Raw genomic sequence first — 19,909 nt, forward strand, 5'->3', positions numbered from 1 at the left:
GGCAATTTGTGCCGCAAACTGGTGTAATCCACTTTGATGGGAGCGCAGCTCCAAAGAAGGAGGCTTCATCGCCTTTTTGAAAAACGAAAAAAAAAAATATATATATATATATATAGCTCAGCAAGTGTTTGAAATGATTTCTTACATTCCCAGCCGCAGATACCTTACATGGATGTGGAAGGTTTAACTGAACTGATGAGGAGGGATTTCAGCAAATGCAGATTTAGTGCATTTTGTTATGCTTTGGCAGGCCACACTGTTGCCAAGAAAGCGATACTTGAAGTCCTTTCTCCGATTGCGGGGCTGTAGGACCATTTCAGATGCCATGATCGCCTGCCTTAATTCTACTGACACTCCCACTGTATTCCCAACGTGCAGGTATCTTCAGTGGGCCTGGCGTGTTAGAATTGAGAAGATGGGATTGTGACATGGAGCTCTGGGTTTTTTTACGGCCGGGCTGAAGCAACAAGACCACAGAGATACTCATGGATAGTAGTAGAGACTGTGAGCTTGCTCTCCTCTAAATCGGTGACTGATTTCAGGGTTCCATGTATTAATTCGATTTTTTTCATCTTTCGCTACCCCCAGTTTATTACTTACTCTTTGTAGAAGATGTGCTGATAAATTTGTATTTTGGGCATATTGTAATCCGCCTGTATTGAACATTTTACTGTTAATGAATCATTAACAATGTGTTTTATTTATCTGTCTGGCTTCTATGATGATGAAATTGATTGAAATAAAGCTCAACGAACGAATGAACGAACGAACGAACGAACGAACGAACGAACGATTTCAGTGTCAGAATAGATAGCAAACGTATAATGAGAAGACCGGTCTTGTTCACAGGCAGAAGTGAAAACACGAGAATATATATTGCTAACAAAAGTAGAGACCTTTTTTTTAATACACTGACATGACCATATTAGGAAATTAGTCCCCAAAAATCTAACTGTTTTTTGTTTCCTCATGTGATTTCTAAACATTTATGGACAGCATGCAGGAGGATTCAGGAACACAGTTTGTAGATGAACAAATAACAGTGTGTTGCCATTTGCCAAGTGTACCTTTATGAAACCCACCTGTGAAAGTGGGGATATGGTGTTATAAGATCTTTACACGTCTTCTTTCCAGACTCTTTGCTTATGTTTTACTGCCAAGGTTATGTAAAGCTCTGGGTGGGTAGTCGACTGCTATCTGATGGTCTTTGTATACTACATCCAAAAGGCCTACTGTAGGCCCCTCAATCAATCCTCTCCTTGCACGGCTGGTCATAGGATCTAGTGTCTGCATGGTTGTGTTGGTTGTTTTATGGAATGTATCCAGTATATCATCAAGAGCAGAAGACTTGCCTACTTTGACATTTAAGAGTTCCTGCCTCATCTCCTGACAGGTGATCTCATTGTATGTAGTATCTGCCTTGGTTCATCCGAAAACTTCTGTCGTTTAACTAAGTATCTTTCATACACATTTTAAGTATTTAATGGATTTTTTGTTTACGATGCAGCTGAACTGTACAGAGTTGGAAGTGGTGAAGAACATGTTCTTACTTCTGTACAATATAGGTCCCCTATGTCATGAACATCTTAAGGACATTTGGCAAAGTTTGCAGTCAACTTCTATATAGGCGATCTTTCATTAGAGTGAATTGGACAAACCACAACTTGAGTGGTGGCCTTTACCTTTATGCCCTAACATGTGCTGTACCAGGTCACCCGAGGATCCTTTTGCCACTCCTGGTGTTGCTTTCGGACACCTCAAAAAATCCTTGTGTCTTATCTTCAGACAGACTGTTGCTTGCTTTCACAGATTCCTGAACGGCAGACACTGTATCCTGTGACAATGTTGAGACTAAAGAGTACCCAAAGACGTTCTGAATCAGCCGGTAAGGTGTCCTACATGTTCCCTTGTCTTAATCTTATAACAATTATTGTGTTTAACCAGCACAACAGTTCCAATGACATTTCAATGAGGTCACGTCCCAACCGCCTTGTTCACAATGCATCCCCCCACCCTACCTAACCCTTCCTGCTCTCTACCTCAAGCTAGTCTTTCTGATCTCTCATGTCTATGTCCAAATACACAATATTTTGATCAGAACTGCTTTAAATCTTCCACTAAGAACCAAACCCAGCATTATCGAATGTTGTTACTACGATCTGTGTCCCTGAGGATCATTTTCTCTTTTGTTGCCACTGTGGATATCGGTTTGTTCTTTCCTTTGCATGTGTCCTCTCAAGTTTGCTTTCATTGGGCCTCATTACGAGTCCGGTGGTAGCCGTGCCGGTAAAAACCGGCAGGCTGTCGCAGGACCCAAAATACCATTCCGCCTCGTGATTGCCAGAATCACTGGGGCATTACAACCCCAGTGACCTGGTAATTCCGGAGGCGGAATACCGTAAATCCCCAATCCCATGACTCCATGGGAGATGGGGACAATGGAAACACTAGTTCCATCTATGACGGAGCCAGTGTTTCCATTTCCGCCTGCAGGCGGGTGGCGTTACTCCCGCCAAGTCAGACCTGGAGGGAGTGACACCTCCCGCCTGCAGAACTCTGAATCAGCCGGTCCGGAAACAATGGTGACAGCGGATTTAGAGCCACCATTGTTTCCGGACCGGCGGGGTCATAATGAGGCCCATTGTCTTTTCAATAACTTAACAGTAAATCGTGTGTAAACAAATCACAATACCCCTGCTGCAGAAGTCTTTTAGATAGGACCACACCTTCTGGTGGACAGGCTCCTTATAAAAAAAAGACCACAAAGCCTCCCGTAGTGGAAGGTGCTTTTGATGGGTGTAGATTTGGTGCCATTTACATTTTTACTTTGTCCAAAAAACAAATATTTACCCCATGAACCACCTGCAATTAATATTCTCTTAATGTTTTTTTCAGACGAGTGTGGGATGTAAAGGCATTATAAGATGGCAAAAACATTTTACGAAAGAGGAACAAACTTCTGCTATAACTTTCTCTGCAAAAAATGATTTAGTTCTTCTGTATTAACGACCAAGATCATGACTTAAGGGTGCATAGCCCCAAATTGTCCTTCACCCTAAGTTCAATTTGTCAGCTCTTGTGCAGCAGTCCATTCCACTCCTTTGTTAAGGTGTGATACATTAAATACGGAATTGGTTGAACTGACACATCCATAATAGGTTTACGGCCAGGGGTCATATGGAAATTAGCAGAAGGCAATTCTAGCAGGACAGTAGATTGAAGGGTACACTTACATTATCAGATTAGTCACAATAATTTCATTTAGAACCTTTTTGTTATACAAAAATACTCCAAAAAATGTAACTGTTCTAGATAGACTTCGGATTTCCCATTAAAGCCCCCGCTTCTTGTAATAAAATATATGAATTTCCAAACTTTTAGATACACGGGTTCATCACGAGTTGGGCGGTAACCCTTAATTGCGGCGGTAACGCTATTACCGTCGCATTTAAGGATCTGCTAAATAACGGGTTCGGCAGTATTTACCCCCAGCTCTGAGGTGGGGGCAAATCCGCCAGGAATTTGCCGATTTTCTGCGTTATTACCGCGGGGTAATAGCTCTGAACATTCCCCATTGGGTTGAATGGGGAATGGGGAATTCCCGAATGGGCCCAACGGGGAACTACCGTTCTGCCAAACCAGTGATCTGACGCTAATAGCGCTGAATTGGTTGCCGGTAGCGCTATTAGCGCAGGCGGTATCCCGGCGGGAATACCGCCGGGAGACCACCCAACTCGTGATGAGGCCAACAATCTTTATTCTATTTAAGGTCCAAGGGCAAAGTAAGTTTGAGTTGATGACGTCCTGTAGCAGAACGTACTGCCTTGCAGTGTGCGGGCAAGTATAAGACTCTGTTCTTGCACTGGAGTTGTGAAATGCAAAGTTCTCGAGGGAAATTCATCAAAGTTGCCGCCCCTCACTTCCATCTTTGGATGCATGCTTTTTCATGACGCGATCCTGAAAGATATGCTTGGAGTTCTCGCGGTCTGAGAAAGGCTTCACCTCTAACTTCTCTGAGATTTCCTCTGCACCGTTTGGAACACTTCCTTCACGAGTCCAAGAAATCAGTACGTAAAAACGAACCCATAACACTCAACTTCAAGAACTTAGTAATGACTAGAGTCTGTACGCACAGCAGTCTGGGCAATCCCTTATTATCCCCTAGTGATTGGAACTATGGTCCCTTTAGAGGAAAATACTGATGCAGTAAAAAGTAAATTTGAAACCCTGTATTTACACACTGAATATAAATTAAGTACCGGAAATAGAGTAACACACGTAAACATTGAGTAACGCAACGTTTACCATGAAATGACTGAATAAAAAAAAAATTTTTAAAATTCGAAAGTACAAATGACCGAATTTCTTTTTCTAATAATGCCCAGCACTCGTCCCCTAAACCCCTTCCTATATTAATACCCTTGCCGCACCCACACCTATACTTCAACAAAAATTACCAAAAATTTCGAAATTAATAGGTTAATAAATGTGGTCATTTCTTCCTTGTTTTCTTTTGTATTCGATCAGTTATACGGATACTGTAAGTAAAGCAACGCATTGTAAAAGATTCTGCTTTTCCCAACTATATTTTTTTGCAAACACATCAACTATGAATTATTAAAACTATAAACGAGGGGGGCTTACACCATGGATCTGCCACCTGTGGCTCTCCAGTAGTTCTGGACCACGACTCCCATGAGCTCTCATCATTGACCATGATGGCTCAGCCTGATGGAATTTGAAGTCCAAAACATCTGGAGAGCCAAAGGCTGTAGACCCTGGGCTCACACCAACAGATACGGATTGTGGGAGAGTGTTGCTTTTGTGAGAAGAGCCTGAGAGATCCTGAACTTACCCAGGGCCGCGTTGCATTCCACTTGATCCCAAAAATGATATTTCACGCCGCAAGTCCGACTTCTGCACACGCATTGTCCTTCAATGATATTACAGCCTCGGTCCCAGCATTCGCTGGCGGTGTCAAATCGATCCTCCTCTGCAAAAGGCACATGAAAATGTATCTGCATGATGATCAGAAATATCCGTACAATAGAAGAAACTCCAATCCATAACATTACATTAGCATTAATTGCAGTGCTTCAGGGCCGAATTGTCCATTAACGGCCCGTGCCAGTCTGAACCCTGGAATGCCGAGCAAAGCAGCAGTAAATGCTTTGGTCCCCAGTGCTTTTGTCCTAGAGTGCTAATTAGGTTTTTCTTTAACGTATCACCCATGTTTGACTTTCTTTAAAAAAAAACATCAAAACCAAAAGGATTGACAGCAGAGCCGACCTTGGGGGGGGGGGGGTGGGACAAGCCGGGCGACCGCCCGGGGCGCCATGCCCCTCAGGGCGCCATTAGCCCACACCACGCCAGCACGAGGGAGTCTTTCAAGGGCTACCCCCAGGGTGGCGTTGTGGGTGATGGAGCGGCAGGCAGCCTTTTGCTGTTAAATGCGCCCGCCACCGCAGGCGCCTTTAATGACAGAAGGCGCCATTAGCCCCCCCACCACGCGAGCTCGGGGGAGTCTTTCAAGGGCTCCCCCGAGCTGACATGGTGGCAGAAGGTGTGGCAGGCGCCTCATTGTCATTGAATGCACCCGCAGCGGCGGGCTCATTCAATGACAATAGGGTGCTGACGTGCCCTATTCATATGATTATCTCCTCGCCGGAGCGAGGAGGTTAAACAAACAACAACAAAAAAAGAAGTGTCCCATTCTGGCCCGCCCCCTTCTGCCCCATCCCCTGCTAACCAGGGGCGCGCCAATTCGCCCAGGGTGCTACTGCCCTTAAGGCCGGCCCTGATTGACAGTATAGATAGTAAAATCACAGTAGTCTGTTTACTATTTCAGGGGTCCCGAGGCACAGTTGGTACAGTGATAAAAGAGGACCGTGGGCAGTTGAGTGAGGGTCTGAGGCCAGCAGAGGATGGGGGTTAGAGGGAGTGGTCAGAGGCGAAGACTAAGAAAAAAGCTGAGCGCAGATCCAGAGGTAAAGCCGGGCTGGAGTGAAAGCCCCAAAAAAATCATGGATGGGTGGAGTGCCGCCAGGGAGAGGAATGGAATGCAGGCTTACCAATACTCTCCAGTGTTCCTGGCCGCATGATTGACTGGCACCACTCCTCAGGTGATAATGAGTAAGAGAAAGGTAGCTACTCAAATGGGCAGCAGCTGGTGTCTTTTGCATACAACAAGATGAGATAGTCGGTCTATAACATTGTGACCCTCAAACAAGACTCAGAAAAGTGGCTCAAGTCCCAAGCCTCATTGACTGCCTTCTCTTCATGCTGTCCATCCCCATCTCTTTTTCTTCTTGGCCCTAGAGGTGGCCTGTTTGGCAGTGGCGGCTGGTGATGTTTTTAATTGGAGGGGCGCTAATGATTTCCTCAAATAGGAGGAAGAGTGAACCAATGTGGGAGGGGTTATGGTGTATTTTAAAGCACACTTTTGGAAAAATTGGGTAAAAGGCCACATAGTTTGCAACTGCTTTTGTTGGATAACGCATTAAAGAAATCCAATGGAAGCAAGTCAGTAACATTGCATAGGAGCATTTCCCAATGCATTTTCATGATGCCTTTTCCAATGATATTTTATATATATATATATATATATATATATATATATATATATATATATATATATATATATATATATATATATATATATATATGCCAGTATAACAACATTGTCATGCTGGTGACACCAATATCCACCAGAAATCCCATATCAGAACATACTCACTTTAGACTGGCTCGCTGCCCACAACTGTAACATTATTTGCAAGGACCCACAACCTCTTATATGGACTGACCACTTCCTACTCTCATTTGACATCAGCGCCAATAACCCACACCCTAGACAGTGCCCACCAGCACCAGCATGTCTGACGAGAAATAAGCGGAACATCACCGCTGAAGCCCTCATCCCACTGGTTCCACCCACTCTAAATATGTATGATCTCCAACTCATCGGACCTTAACCTACTAGTAGACACTTACAATAATGCCATGACCAAAGCTATTGATCTTGTTGCCCCTCTAAAACTATGTAAAAGTAAACCTAAAGCACATCTTAACTCATGGTACACACCAGAACTTAAAATTCTAACGAAATAAAAAATCCAAAATGGAAACCCTTTGGAAAATGAACCCATCAGAGGAACATAAAATTAATCTCACCGATGCATCCTCCCTGTATAAAAAAGAAATAATTCTCACAAAAAGGGATGCTTATAATACAAGAATAAGCAATGCTAGTTCCACTACCAAAGAATTATTCACCATCTTGAAGGAGTTAGAAAACCCCAGTCCACCCACGGACCTGTCCGTGAAAGACCAACTTTGGTGCACCAGTATCCAAGATGCCCTTGCGAACAAAAGAATTGTCCTACAAACAAAAATTGAAAACAAAAGACTACAACTTTCCAATAGCAGCCCCACCTCTAGCCCCCCTATCCCTAGCCCACCTACCACTTCTAACACTAACTATGGCTTCACCTTCAAAAAAGTAACCACACTAGAAGTGCAAAAAATCATAACTTCACTCAAACCGTCAAACTGCAAAGGGGACAGTTGCCCTGCACAAATTATAAAGGATGCAGCAGGAGACCTCGCCCCCTTAATTTCTAAGCTCATAAATGTGTCATTCTCTACCAATTCGGTACCCAATAACTTAAAAAGGTCTTGGGTCCTCCCGCTACTAAAAAACAGACCCTAGACCCAGCTATCCCTACCAATTACATGCCCATCACGACCGTTCCCTTCCTGTTAATGATCCTTCACAGAGTTGCTTACTTGCAAATTCAGCATTACCTAGAGGCCAACCAATTACTCGGATTGCGTCAGTCTGGCTTCCGACCTCAACATGGAACAGAAACTGCCCTTGTTGATCTTAAAAGTCAGATTGACGAAATTAAAGATAAGGGCAAGGCTGCCATCCTTCTCCTCTTAGACCTTTCAGCAGCCTTCGACCTGGTTGACCATAAGATACTCTGCAACCACCTCTCCCTTGCCGCCCACTTTTCCCCCTCTGCTTTCTCGTGGATACAGTCCTTCCTGGCCAATAGAACCATGAGAGTCTTCTCTCCGGTGGCTGCAGCAGACCCCATCCCTATCACTTGCGGTGTCCCACAAGGCTCTTGTGTTTCACTGACCCTATACAATATCTTTACAAAGCCCCTCTTTGATAAACTGGACCGTCTGGCTATCACCTACACAGACTACACGGATGACACCCAGATACTCCTCACCATCTCGGGCAATTACAATACTGATGTAGACAGGATCAATGAAATTTTCTCTGTCATTCAGGCATGGATGGCCACACATGGCTTCTGCCTGAATGACGAGAAGACCGAACTGCTCATTGTTGGTTCACAGAACAGCCTACAAAAACTAAGTCCCAACTACTCCAACATCATAATTGATGGCAATACCATCCCGGTCGCCAAAAATGTGAAAACACTTGGCTTCTATCTCGATGCCAATATTAACCTCATTAAACAAGTCAACTCAACTGCTTCAGCCACTGCCTATACAGCTAAACTAATTAGAGCTTGTAGACCATTTCTTTCCTCTAACAGTTGCCTCACGCTAGCAAGAGCTCTTATACAATCTAAGTTAGACTACTGCAACAGCCTTTACCTAGGTGCCAACCAAGCGATAATAAGCAAACTCCAAGTCATCCAAAATAATGCGTTACGGGCAGCGCTAAACATTCCTAGGCGTGAGCACATCTTTGCCACTAGATCTACATGCAAATGGCTTACCATCCAACATAAAATTGATCTCAAAACCCTCTGCCTTACTTCCAAAGCTCTCAACCATCTAGCCCCCCCCACCTTACAGATAAATTCACCATGAAACCATCCATTAAAACCATGACATCGTCCAATACTTTATGTCTTACAGTATCTAGATTTACTTCTAAAAGAGCCGGAGGCTCGAGCTTCACTGTCCTCAGCTCCCAACTCTGGAACTCCCTACCACTGAATATTAAGTCTTCCAAATCCCTCCAATCGTTCAGGAAACTTGCCATTGGGTGGCTTCTGACAAAAAGTCAACCATTAAGTTAGACTCAGCTATAAATTGTACATATCGCATAGGTTTCATTTTGTCAGGAAAAACGAAAAACGGCAAGCTTTAAAATTACCACTTGCACTACGGGCTCCTGCACTGATACATATTAAAACCAAGTATAAAAATTGGTTGCGGGGCCGGAAATCTTTACTCTATCAAATTGATGGAGCTAGCATGCTGCGCAGCCTATGCAATAAGAACATGTCGCAGATCTGGTCAATAATAAACCAGTCTGTGGCCGGTCACCAGGTTGCTATACAATCGAATTGTGTTAATGAGCAAACCTGGGTTGATTATTTCACAAGAATATATACTCAACCGATTGAGATATTTGGAGAATCTATTGCCACCCTAATTGGGGAATTCCATCTAGATTTTGACCGAGATGATATTCTGTATTTCATACACAAAGCCAGGAACTCGAGAGCTCCTGTCCCGGACGGGCTTTCGAATTTAACACTGAAGCAACATCTAGAGTTGTGGGCTGATATTTTATTCACTATATTTAATAATGTAAATCAAATGCAAGGTATTCCTGAGTCATGGAAGCGTTCCATCACTATACCAATATACAAAAAGGGTGATCGCAATAACCCAGCAAGCTATCAACCGATATCCGTACTTGCTGCACCAATCAACATTTTTGCTTGCATTATATTGCGTGAATTTAACAACTGGTCAGCGAGGACCTTTAGACGCGATCCTTTTCAATCAGGATTTGTAACTGGTTTAGGTACAACGCCAAACATGATTACTTTAAACATGTTGAAATCCCAAAGTGTCATAGATAATCAACCACTCTATATGGCATTTGTTGATTTCAAAATGGCTTTTGATTCCATAGATCGGAAATTGCTGTATGACAAACTCTTCCGACATGGCTGTCCACCCTCTTTAATAGCATTGCTCCAACATTTACATACTAACAACTCCATGCAAGTGCGTTTAAATACAGAAGGCTTTTGGTCCCTGTCTTTTAGCACAAGTCGGGGCTTTAAACAAGGTTGTATATTGGCCTCTATCTTGTTTCATTTTTTTCATTTTGGACATAGGTGAATTTTTTCTATCTACCTTATCCGATGCCCCTAAATTCGGAAAGCAGTGTATTGTATAGCCTGGCTATTATCTGCGGATGATCTGGTGCTCCTGTCCCGGACTCCGACAGGGCTCCAGAATTTAATGAATGCCTTAGCGAAATATATTGAAATGAACAACCTAACTGTGAATCAAGAAAAGACACAGATACTGGTATGCAAGTCGAGATGTAAAAAACGTTTCACCAACTATAAATGGTATATACAACAAGTAGAATTGTAGATTGTATCAGAATATAAATATCTGGGGATGTGTGTTCAAAACTCCATGCCCTATTCAAAACATCTAAGGAGTCTGGACTGCAAAATGACATCTTTAATCTCGGAAACAAAAATTTTGATTTACAAATATGGCGAATTCTCATACAAACACATAATGGTTTTCTATGAGCAAAAAGTCATCCTAGTTTTGGTGTATGGAATGGAAATTATGTCAACTAAGCAACGGCCCTTATGGCATATACTAGAAGCTCGTTTTTGGAAAAACTTTCTGAAATTACCCATGTGTACACCTATGACAATTTTGCGTTTTGAACTGGGAGTGTTGCCGTTGTCAGTATATGTGGCTTGGAAAAGATGTGGTTTTTTCGCAAGTGCTTTTAGGCTTGGAACTGAATAACATCCTAAGTGCAGTAGCTCACTATTTGATCAGCTCATCTCACGCATTTCCGATGAAGTGGCGCCAAGAGTGGTTAAAAACAATGTCAGATGCAAGCATTACTCTAGAGCTGTTAATAGAGAATCCTATGCGAGCAAAGTTGAAACTATATCAATACAGCTGGACATGTAATCGGGAGAAATTTCTGTTGTATAAGGATTTTACTACCTCTTTGTTTGGATTTAAGAAACTCCGCCATATGTCAGATTATTTGGCGAAATGTCCATCGCCATATATAAGAAACAAATATTTTAGATTCAGATTGAATTTATGGCATACCAACAATATCTTGGCCAGCAGGATATTAATTCCAAAAGAATTTAATTTTTGCAGTTTCTGCAAAAATGTCATGCAGATAGAGACGCTTGAACATATTATAGTTTCCTGCCCTGACTTAGTCGCGCAACGGAAATTATTCTTTGCAAAACAACTTTGCATACTTAGACCAATTGGTTCATGATGAAATGTTGCAGATCATCTTCTCCAGCACAAAGTTAGCAATGAGAAAAGCAATAGTCCATTTTCTTGACCATCTACTCCCAGATAAGAACACAGACAGTCAAAAAATAGACTGAGAGCTGTAAATTGGTTGATAAATGAAATGTCAAAAATTTAATTTTCTATGTAATTATGAAAATGTTTAATATTGTATGTAATATATGTGAAAAGTTTTAAAATACTTTTGTAAAATTTGAAAGGTTGATTCAACTCGGCCAACCAAATGAAAAACAAAACATGTTTGTTGGCATCACTACATGTGGCTCTGTAAGAAAAGGATGAGGGTTCTTAGTGGGAGGTTACAAGAGGCTGGTGTGAAATCTGTGGTGTTGATAGGTGCAGGTCAGAAGTACCCAAGCCCTGAGTGCCTTTCTGCTTCTAAGGGACTGGCAAAAACAATTTGGAAAATGATATTCGGAGGGGAGAGCCCAAGCTATGATAGACTACTGAGCTTTGGGTTTATTTAGCCACAGATATGGGATAGTGTGATAGGGATAGGGGGAGAGCTTAATCATAGCTCGATAGACTTTCATACGGTAACGGCTTGGCATGCAGTGGATGCGTGTGGGTGATTTGTGGGTGTAGCATAAGGTGGTAGAAGATTTTAGCAGCAAGCCAGTTAGCCGGAGAGATGACAGTGGTAGACAAACTAGGGGTGCACATCCTGGGGAAAAGAAGTCTGGGGCACCATCCGGTAGCACAGTAATGGGGTGCAGAATCTGCACTCCCATCTAGCCAATGGCGAGTGGTAATTGACTGTCGGTGAGTGAGAAATGGTGTGGTGTCTGCATGTGTAGAATTAAGTTGGCAAGTGACTTTTGATGTCTGGCTAGTAGCTTGCAACTTGAACTTTTTAACCCTACAATAAGTGATAAATGGAAAATAATAGTTATTTGGTGGAATTGATTTGATTCTGGATCGGTTGTGTGTGTTCGGCACAGGTGAGTTCATAGTATGGTCTGCAGCCTTTTTCCCCACTTGGCAGTTCCAGTATGGAGTTTGGGCATCATCATGTTTTTCTATTTGTCATGATAGAAGACCCAAATTCAGCTCTTGACAATATGTGCAATAATGACTATGCCCGTTGAAACAGGTCTTGGGCTTGTAGACCCGGCCAGCAACCACCAAGCTGCGATGACCACTAGTTCTCAGTCCCCAGTCACACCCTACTTCGCCCCCGCCCCTCATGAAGGCAAATGTAGCAGGCTCAGCAAGTGCCCCTATAGCTAGGGCAGCAAGACTCCTGTCCCTCACTCTGGTGCTGTTGAGCAGGGTTGAAAGGTCACAAGCCTCCAGCTAGGGGAGCCCCCAGGACAGTAAGCCACGGGGAAGTTCCGAGCCATATGGAAGTAAAGGTCCAGCGGGCTTAGGCTCAGGCCTGGGAAATGAAGGTACAACGGCTCTCACTCCATCTCCATCAAACACGGGGAGTTGGTGCTGCAGGGCACAGGCAGTGTTGCACCACTACAAGTGTTCCATGCTATGATGCTGCTCTTTCCATGTTGCATGTACTAAACTAAAGGCGGGAAGATAGCACATAAATTAGCAGTTTAGGCAGATAGGTCTTCAGGGGCTTAACGTAAGGAAACTGCGCATGCTCCGGTTGTGGGCAGATAGTAATTTCCAAAAGGTGGTATGAAGGCAGGACAGAGTGTGGGGCGGAGAATACAGCGTAACAGGGCATCCACCTGATCGTGTAAGCGCATGCTTTGGAATGGCCACGGCCTTGGCTGTTCTGGAATAAGACTCATTGAAGCCAAGTGGTTCCATGCCCTCTGGCACCTTCAGGCAGTCTTTAAAAACAAGAACAAGAGCATGCTTTGGAATGGCCACGGCCTTGGCTGTTCTGGAATAAGACTCATTGAAGCCAAGTGGTTCCATGCCCTCTGGCACCTTCAGGCAGTCTTTAAAAACAAGAACACTTTGCCTGGTGGGATTGATTGGCCCGTACTTATATCAATGATAATTGTGGTGTTGTCTACATCATCACTTTCACTGGAAATCCAGTTTCAGAGGGCTTGGGAGCCAATTATGACTACCCACAGTGGTACTTAATTTATCAGACTGGGGGTTGGGAAAGTGAAGGGCTCAGTCATCCCAAGCAGGGTATCAAACCCATGGCACCCCACTTCATCCTGTTCCCACAGCGAGCATGCTGTACTGGAGTTATTCACATGGCTATTTATAATGGGGGGGGAACTAGCAATCCCAGGACGCGGGTGCGCGCACGCGCAAACACACACAAACACACATCCTATGCACCAAAGCAGCATAATAAAACATCTTAGATTGAGCTGAACTTTGAGTATTGATGAGTATTGAGGAGCTGATCTAAAATGCTGCAGGCCTCATGAGCTTACCATATATAGTGTGCTTCCGGCAGATGCTTACATTGGGGTAACTGAATACGTGAAAACAGCTGCGTAGCCGGCCACACACACAGACACCCATCCGGATGTTACAGCCGGTCACCTCGGGACAATTTTCATCTTCTTCCGTTTGGTGGTATGATGGCAACCCTAAGGAAAAACAAGAAATGTTTAATTAGACAACTTGTCGTCTGCTGTCATCAGTGGTGTGTCCAGACTCTTTGGACTAGGGTGGCCCAAGTGGGGCTCTGACACTTACGCAGGGGTGGCATGAAGTATGAGCAGGTACACACATCCACACGCAGGTGCCTGGATAATGGGGTGACACCTGGGGTGGCCAATCAGATTCCAGGGGTAGCACGTGCCACCCCAGACCACTCCCTGGACACGCCTATGGCTATCAGAAGATTAGCTATTCTGTTGATGTTTACAGGCCCGCAGGGGTTTCCCTAAACCCCCTGAGAGTTTTTGCATAATATACACATGCATTCTGGGAGCTATAGTCTTACTTTGCATGTAATCGTTTCCACTAAAAATACAAGATCATAAAGGTTGTTAAAAGAAAAGTAGCACCCAAGTGACATAGAATCAAGGCCTCACCACGCATGTATGGTGTCTGTGTGTGTGTTCGTTCCACTCATTTCAGAGTTGCGCCCATTGTGTAGCTTTATTTCATGGATGTTAAGTGCTTTGGAAAACCTCGTTTCATTGGTGACAAGTGCACTACTGAGAATGTGCATCAAAGGACGGGTTGCACATGACGTGTGGATCAGTGCTATGCAGTTCACGCTGGAGAACATGGCACGAACAAGACAATAGCGTGCACTGGTTTTGGAATTGTGAAATCATTATTTAAGTGCAGGCTCCTTAGCACAACCCTGTGGCTCCGAATGCCTTGCCCCTCTTTTCCTGTTAGGAGCAGGAGCCTGCGATGGCAAGCATGCAGGGCAGGGGAGGACTGGCACCCTGGGCCTCTTGTGTGTGGTATTTCCAAATGTTCCCATAGGAAAAGGGTTGAGATTGGTGAAATAGAGTAATATGGGGCCACATTAAAAATGGATTGCAGGGCCCCTTTTGGTTCCCAGTCCACCTCTGATGCAGGGTCGCATTGCTAAGAATGAGATCTGCCTGAAGGTGACCCTCGGGGCCGTGTAACAGCTATGCTCTGCAGGGTGGAACTTGCAGGGCTGCTTTTAGAATGTCCAGCTTAAAGCTGCAGGGACCAGCATGCCATGTAATGTGTGCTTAGAAGAAGCTGCTGTCTGGACAGCCCAGTCCCGGCCTCTCTGTTGAAATAGGACCATAAGAAAGCTTCCAATGCGCCATGGCCCGGCGGTGGGGGCTGTACATTTTCTCCGCCTCGGGCAAAGTGCCCTTTGATGGCCACTTCCCTTCAAATTGTACCTTTTTTGAATGTTTAGATTTTTTTTTATTTAACGTGCAATGTTTAGTTAAAACCTTAAACACAAGTATTACAATATAAATGTATTATAAAAACGTACATAATTGATTTCCATACAGAGTAAAAGTTAAATCAGATTTGATATTTGCTGGGTCTCCTAGACCCAGTGCTGGACAGGCCAGCCCACCGGGACTTCCCCGGTAGGCCTCGGGCATAGGGCCTCATTTCTTGCTCAGAGTCTTAGGGGGAAGGATACATACATTATGAATGAACATCCAGGCCAGCCTGGGAGGTTCGCTAATCACCATCATCATGGATGCTGCTTTTCTTTTCTGCTCCTACCTGTCGGGCTCGCACTGGTGCATTTCATTGAGGGCATGGGAACCGCACATGGCCTGCAGCCCTAGACTGTCTGCTCTGCAGAGCTCGCATCAGGTGATGCAGGCGTTGCGCAGGTACATGGCAGCCTGAGCGACTTCATTGCTGACTCTGCTGCGTTGCTCCCAAGACTAGGTGAGCATGCAGGGCAGCTTGCACAAACCCCAGCCCATCGGCGCAGACGCTTCTTCGCTGATTTCAGGCGCGTATGCTGCTATGGAGCGGTTGCCGCCCGAATTGGTCCAATGAAGGGAGAAGCACTGCTCATGTGACAATGGGTCATTGTATAGGGTCACCAGACGTCCCGGTTTTCCCAGGACAGTCCAGGGAAATCACGCAGTTTATTCATTTTAGAAACCCCCGGGGTTTGCATGGTTGGGTGGCTACGGTAATTATAACAACACTTTCTGAATTTTAAGTTGGAGGGTTGGCTCGAACCCCTAACTTACTGACTGTGCCATAGAGACTGCCATAAAAATGGTTGTACAGCAAGCCATGTAATATCAATGAGATTAAACGCCTGTTTTGAATTAACATGCCAATATTCACAGACAAAACTGCAGAAATGAGATCATATACACTTTATAGAAAGGAGAAGTGCTAGAAATATGATTAGGTGGTGGTTGTGGGGGCGTGTTGGGGGACGGGTGGTAACTAGTGGGCTGCGATGGGGTAGTCCCTCTTTTATGTTGTTGATCGTCCCGGTTTTTTGTTTTGGAAATCTGGTCACCCTAGTACTGTATGTCACGTGTCAGTGCTTTCCCTTTTATGAGCAATGGGTGTCTTTCTTGAACATATTCCTCTCGTTATGCTGAGCCACATGGAGACCTCTGCATGACCTTACCTTTTGTGGAACTATGCACGTGGGACATGCTGCATGGGGAAGACAACAGGGTACACGCAGGGATGGATAGCTGTCATTACATATACTTTGACAAGGGAGGCAGGACAGACTTCTTTGAGCCAAGGAGAAGACCCTGCATGGCCCTGTGCTCTTCCGTTAGTTACTGTGTGGGGTGCATGAGGGTGGCAATGGGGTGCCTGTAGGAAGGGATGGGAACCCGTAGTTTCTTTGATTTTAATGGGAATTAAAATGATTTTCTGTTTCATACCAGGAGGATCTGGGGCACCCATCACTATGCTTGTCCACTCGCAGGCTACACTGTGCCAGCTCCTTAATGCAGTTCTCCTTGCTTCTATGCGCATGATCGGATCGCACTCTTCTCAGGTTAATCTTACTGTGTTTCCATTTTGTTCTTAGCCCTCTCAATCAGGGGCTTGCTGCTCGCTTTAAGTATTAAAATAAGAAAACAAATATATTAACAAGCTAACGAACCACTCAATCAGTGGGCTCATTCTTCTTGTGTTAGAGCTGCCGGCCTAAACCATTTTTCAGGGCGACTCTTTTTTAGGAGGGGGGGGTGGGAAGGGGCTGCAACAAGGGAGCTATGGCATTACTTTTCTGTCCGCAGATTGTGCAATTAAAGTACAAATATTGACAATTTACTCAGCGCCCATGTAGTGAATGAATGCGCTTTAGTGGGGGAGGTATTAATGCGGGTGCACTGCAGGCCAGATGCATCCTGGTAAGAAGGAGGATGGCATACAGGGGAAGAGGGAAGGCAAGGAGGGAAACAAAGAGCTGAGAGAATTGGAGGGCAAGTGAAGTGAAACCAGGCAAAATTGAAGAGCTATCTATCTCTGGAGTAAAGGCTGTACCCACAGTTTGAAACATTCACGATCTCTATTGTGTGCTTCATTTAAAACATAACTTTGTAATCCATATATATTTAAATCATGCTTTAAATGCACTTATTTTGACTAACTGTATTAAACATTTTCTTGGGGGATGCTCCCAATCCTTTCATAGAAGGGTTGGGCTCACCTGCTGTGCTCGCTCCTTCTGTGAAACATGGGGCCACTTTGAAAATAATTCCAGGGCCACTTTTGGTTCTCAGTCCAGCCCTGCCTAGACCCTGTCTGCCACCCCTTCCCCTGCCACTGTAGCTGCACCCTAGCCATTCGCCAACAACGCCTTTACTGCGGAGCCACTTTGCGTGGCTGCGCCGTCTTACAGCTGCCGACCGGCTCCGTGTCCCGAGTAGGAGGGCTCCCCCTCAGCTAGGCATGGCTTTCCCAATACCCGCGCTTTGCATTCTGGGACTTGTAGTTTCTGTTGTCACTTTAGGAATGTGGGCCCATAACTGCCAGCGTGCAGGTGCGTTCGACTCACAGGGTATGCCCGCCGTGCCACCGCAGCTGGTGAGCTCCGACTTGTCTCAGTAAACCCGCATGTTCCATTTTAAATTACGGCAACGTGTCAGGAAGACCTTCGCAGATGTCTTCTCGTTTAATAAAAATGGGATTCTACCATACTACCTATCATCCGAACTCTTCTAAAGCACCTCTGCCCTGGGGCCCCCATGTGGGTCACGTGTCTAGTCTTGGCTTATTAGCCACCAAATGTTGCATTCTGTTAAGTGTAGGCACACATTTATAACAGTAAAATCAATTGTATGCACTGCGCGGTTGCCTGCCAAAACACACGATTGCCCTTAGGTCCCCCACTTGCAATGGGGCTATTAGCAGCTAATAACTGGCCGCGATGTTTGCTTTACCCTAGTGGCTTAATGAGAGGCATTCTGGGGAGAGGGGGTGTTCAAGTGCGTTAGCATAGTCTCCCAATGTGTGGTACACTGCCTGATACTTATTGTCTCAGGAGGATAGCTCAGTGGCAACGTGCTCGCTTTGGAAGCAAAACGACACGAGCAACACAAGTTCGATCCCCGGGCCCGCGCTTAGAAACTTTTGGGTATTAAGCGTGTTATAAATAACATATCATCATATCATATACCCTCGGGGTCTGGCTTATATTTCCAAGACGTTTTTATGGACTAAAATACGAACAGACCTCCTCACGGGGGAGGTGGCTGGGTTGCAGCCGGGCCGGCCTCATGGTTGGGGATATAGCGGGGGTCTAAGTGGCCCGGCCTTTGAAGAGGGGAAAGCGGAATTACAATGCGGACGAGGGGCATTGACGCGGCCCCTCTGAAAGACGGCCCGCATGGTGTGGGGTGATTGGCACGCGGGCTGCACACAGGCAGTTCAAAGGGCGCGTCGGCTGTGGGCTTCCCTTTCATGCGGCAGCTGCACCTTTGTGCGGTTGTCCTCCGCTGTGTTCGCGCAAGCCTTTGATCGTGCGCACGTAGAATTCAACTGAAGCGCCCATGGCAACACTCAGAGGGGGTGGGGGGAGAGGCCCCGCTGTGGGGAGCCGGGGCATTATAGTGTCAACGTGACTGGCTATGGATTGCCGGACCCTTTAGGAGGGGAGCGATTTTGAAAAAGTTGGGAAACGTTTCCATTTCGGACTGTGCGAAATGACAATCCGCTGGCATTTTCGTGTGCTCAGGGGTGCTCGCCTTGGCGCATGTCGTTGTCGAGTTGCACCTCTCTCCACTGAAAGTCACTCTGGACGGAACCCAGGCCCAATTCCTCTCCAGCTTTCAGTTGTGATGCTCTCTTTAATGCTGCGATTGTGGAGTCTGCTAAGAGTGCGTGCATAGATGCAGCACTGTGTGATCTTGGCCGATCGTTTTATCTTCTGTTACTCAGCTGCAAACTAGCAGGACTTCAAGCCCCAGCATGCACTGTATGCAAAGCAAACGCCACGTGCCCCACATGTGTACACTATCTAGCCCAATGGTCCTATCCTGCTAACTATTTATTCGGCCGTTAACTAAGCCTATGTTTATCCCCCCCACAAATCTATCGCTTCCATCCACTCATCCTAACCCCTCCCAGCTCTATATGCAAATCCATCAATCTCTCTGCATACCAACAGATCCATACATCCATCATCCATCTAAAATTCAGATCACCAAATGCCATGCCCAAGATTCAAAGAGATCCTTGTATCCATCCATCCATCCTTCCAACCAACCACCCATGCAGCCAACCTCAGTTCTCTGTGTATAATGGTGACAATATGTTATTTATAATGCGCTTCATTTCCAGAGGTTTCTAAGCGCGCACCCGGGACGCGCACCTGTGCTGCTTAGTGTGGTCTTACTTCCAAGTCCAAGGACAGCACGTTGCCCCTGAGCTATCCTCCCGAGACCCTTGCATGGCTTGTAAATAATTGGTATCCTTCTGTATCACTGAAGACGTTCCTGCTAAATGGTGGCCTTCATGGTACATGCCAACGAGTAGGCATCGAGCACGGAAATACCTCGGGGTATAAGGCTGACCGGAAACAATCTGGGATTCCCAACCCTTTGCTGGCTTTCCATGGGAGGTCTGTGCCGACACAACACCGGCCTGAGCAGGCCTCTGGACGAAGCCAATAGGTTTAGATGATGCAATGATCACTTAGTGAGATTGTGGGGTAGGTGTCTGTTTTCAGAGACACACAGTACAGAAACCCACAACACGGAGG

General features: G+C 45.3%; 1 protein-coding gene across 1 annotated transcript in view; it reads right to left on the reverse strand.

Annotated features, from left to right (window-relative positions):
- Nucleotides 1–19,909, reverse strand: part of LOC138472632 (cysteine-rich motor neuron 1 protein-like) — a 59,414-nt gene that overhangs the window by 20,318 nt on the left and 19,187 nt on the right. The window contains exons 2-3 of the mRNA XM_069610903.1: nucleotides 13,683–13,841; nucleotides 4,856–4,993 (exon numbers count right to left, since the gene is read on the reverse strand). Coding sequence (XP_069467004.1) covers nucleotides 4,856–4,993; nucleotides 13,683–13,841 — 297 coding nt within the window. The remainder of the gene's footprint in view (nucleotides 1–4,855; nucleotides 4,994–13,682; nucleotides 13,842–19,909) is intronic.

This window comes from Ambystoma mexicanum, chromosome 8 (genome assembly GCF_040938575.1).
Source record: "Ambystoma mexicanum isolate Mex_15411 chromosome 8, UKY_AmexF1_1, whole genome shotgun sequence".
Classification (NCBI taxonomy): Eukaryota; Metazoa; Chordata; class Amphibia; order Caudata; family Ambystomatidae; genus Ambystoma; species Ambystoma mexicanum.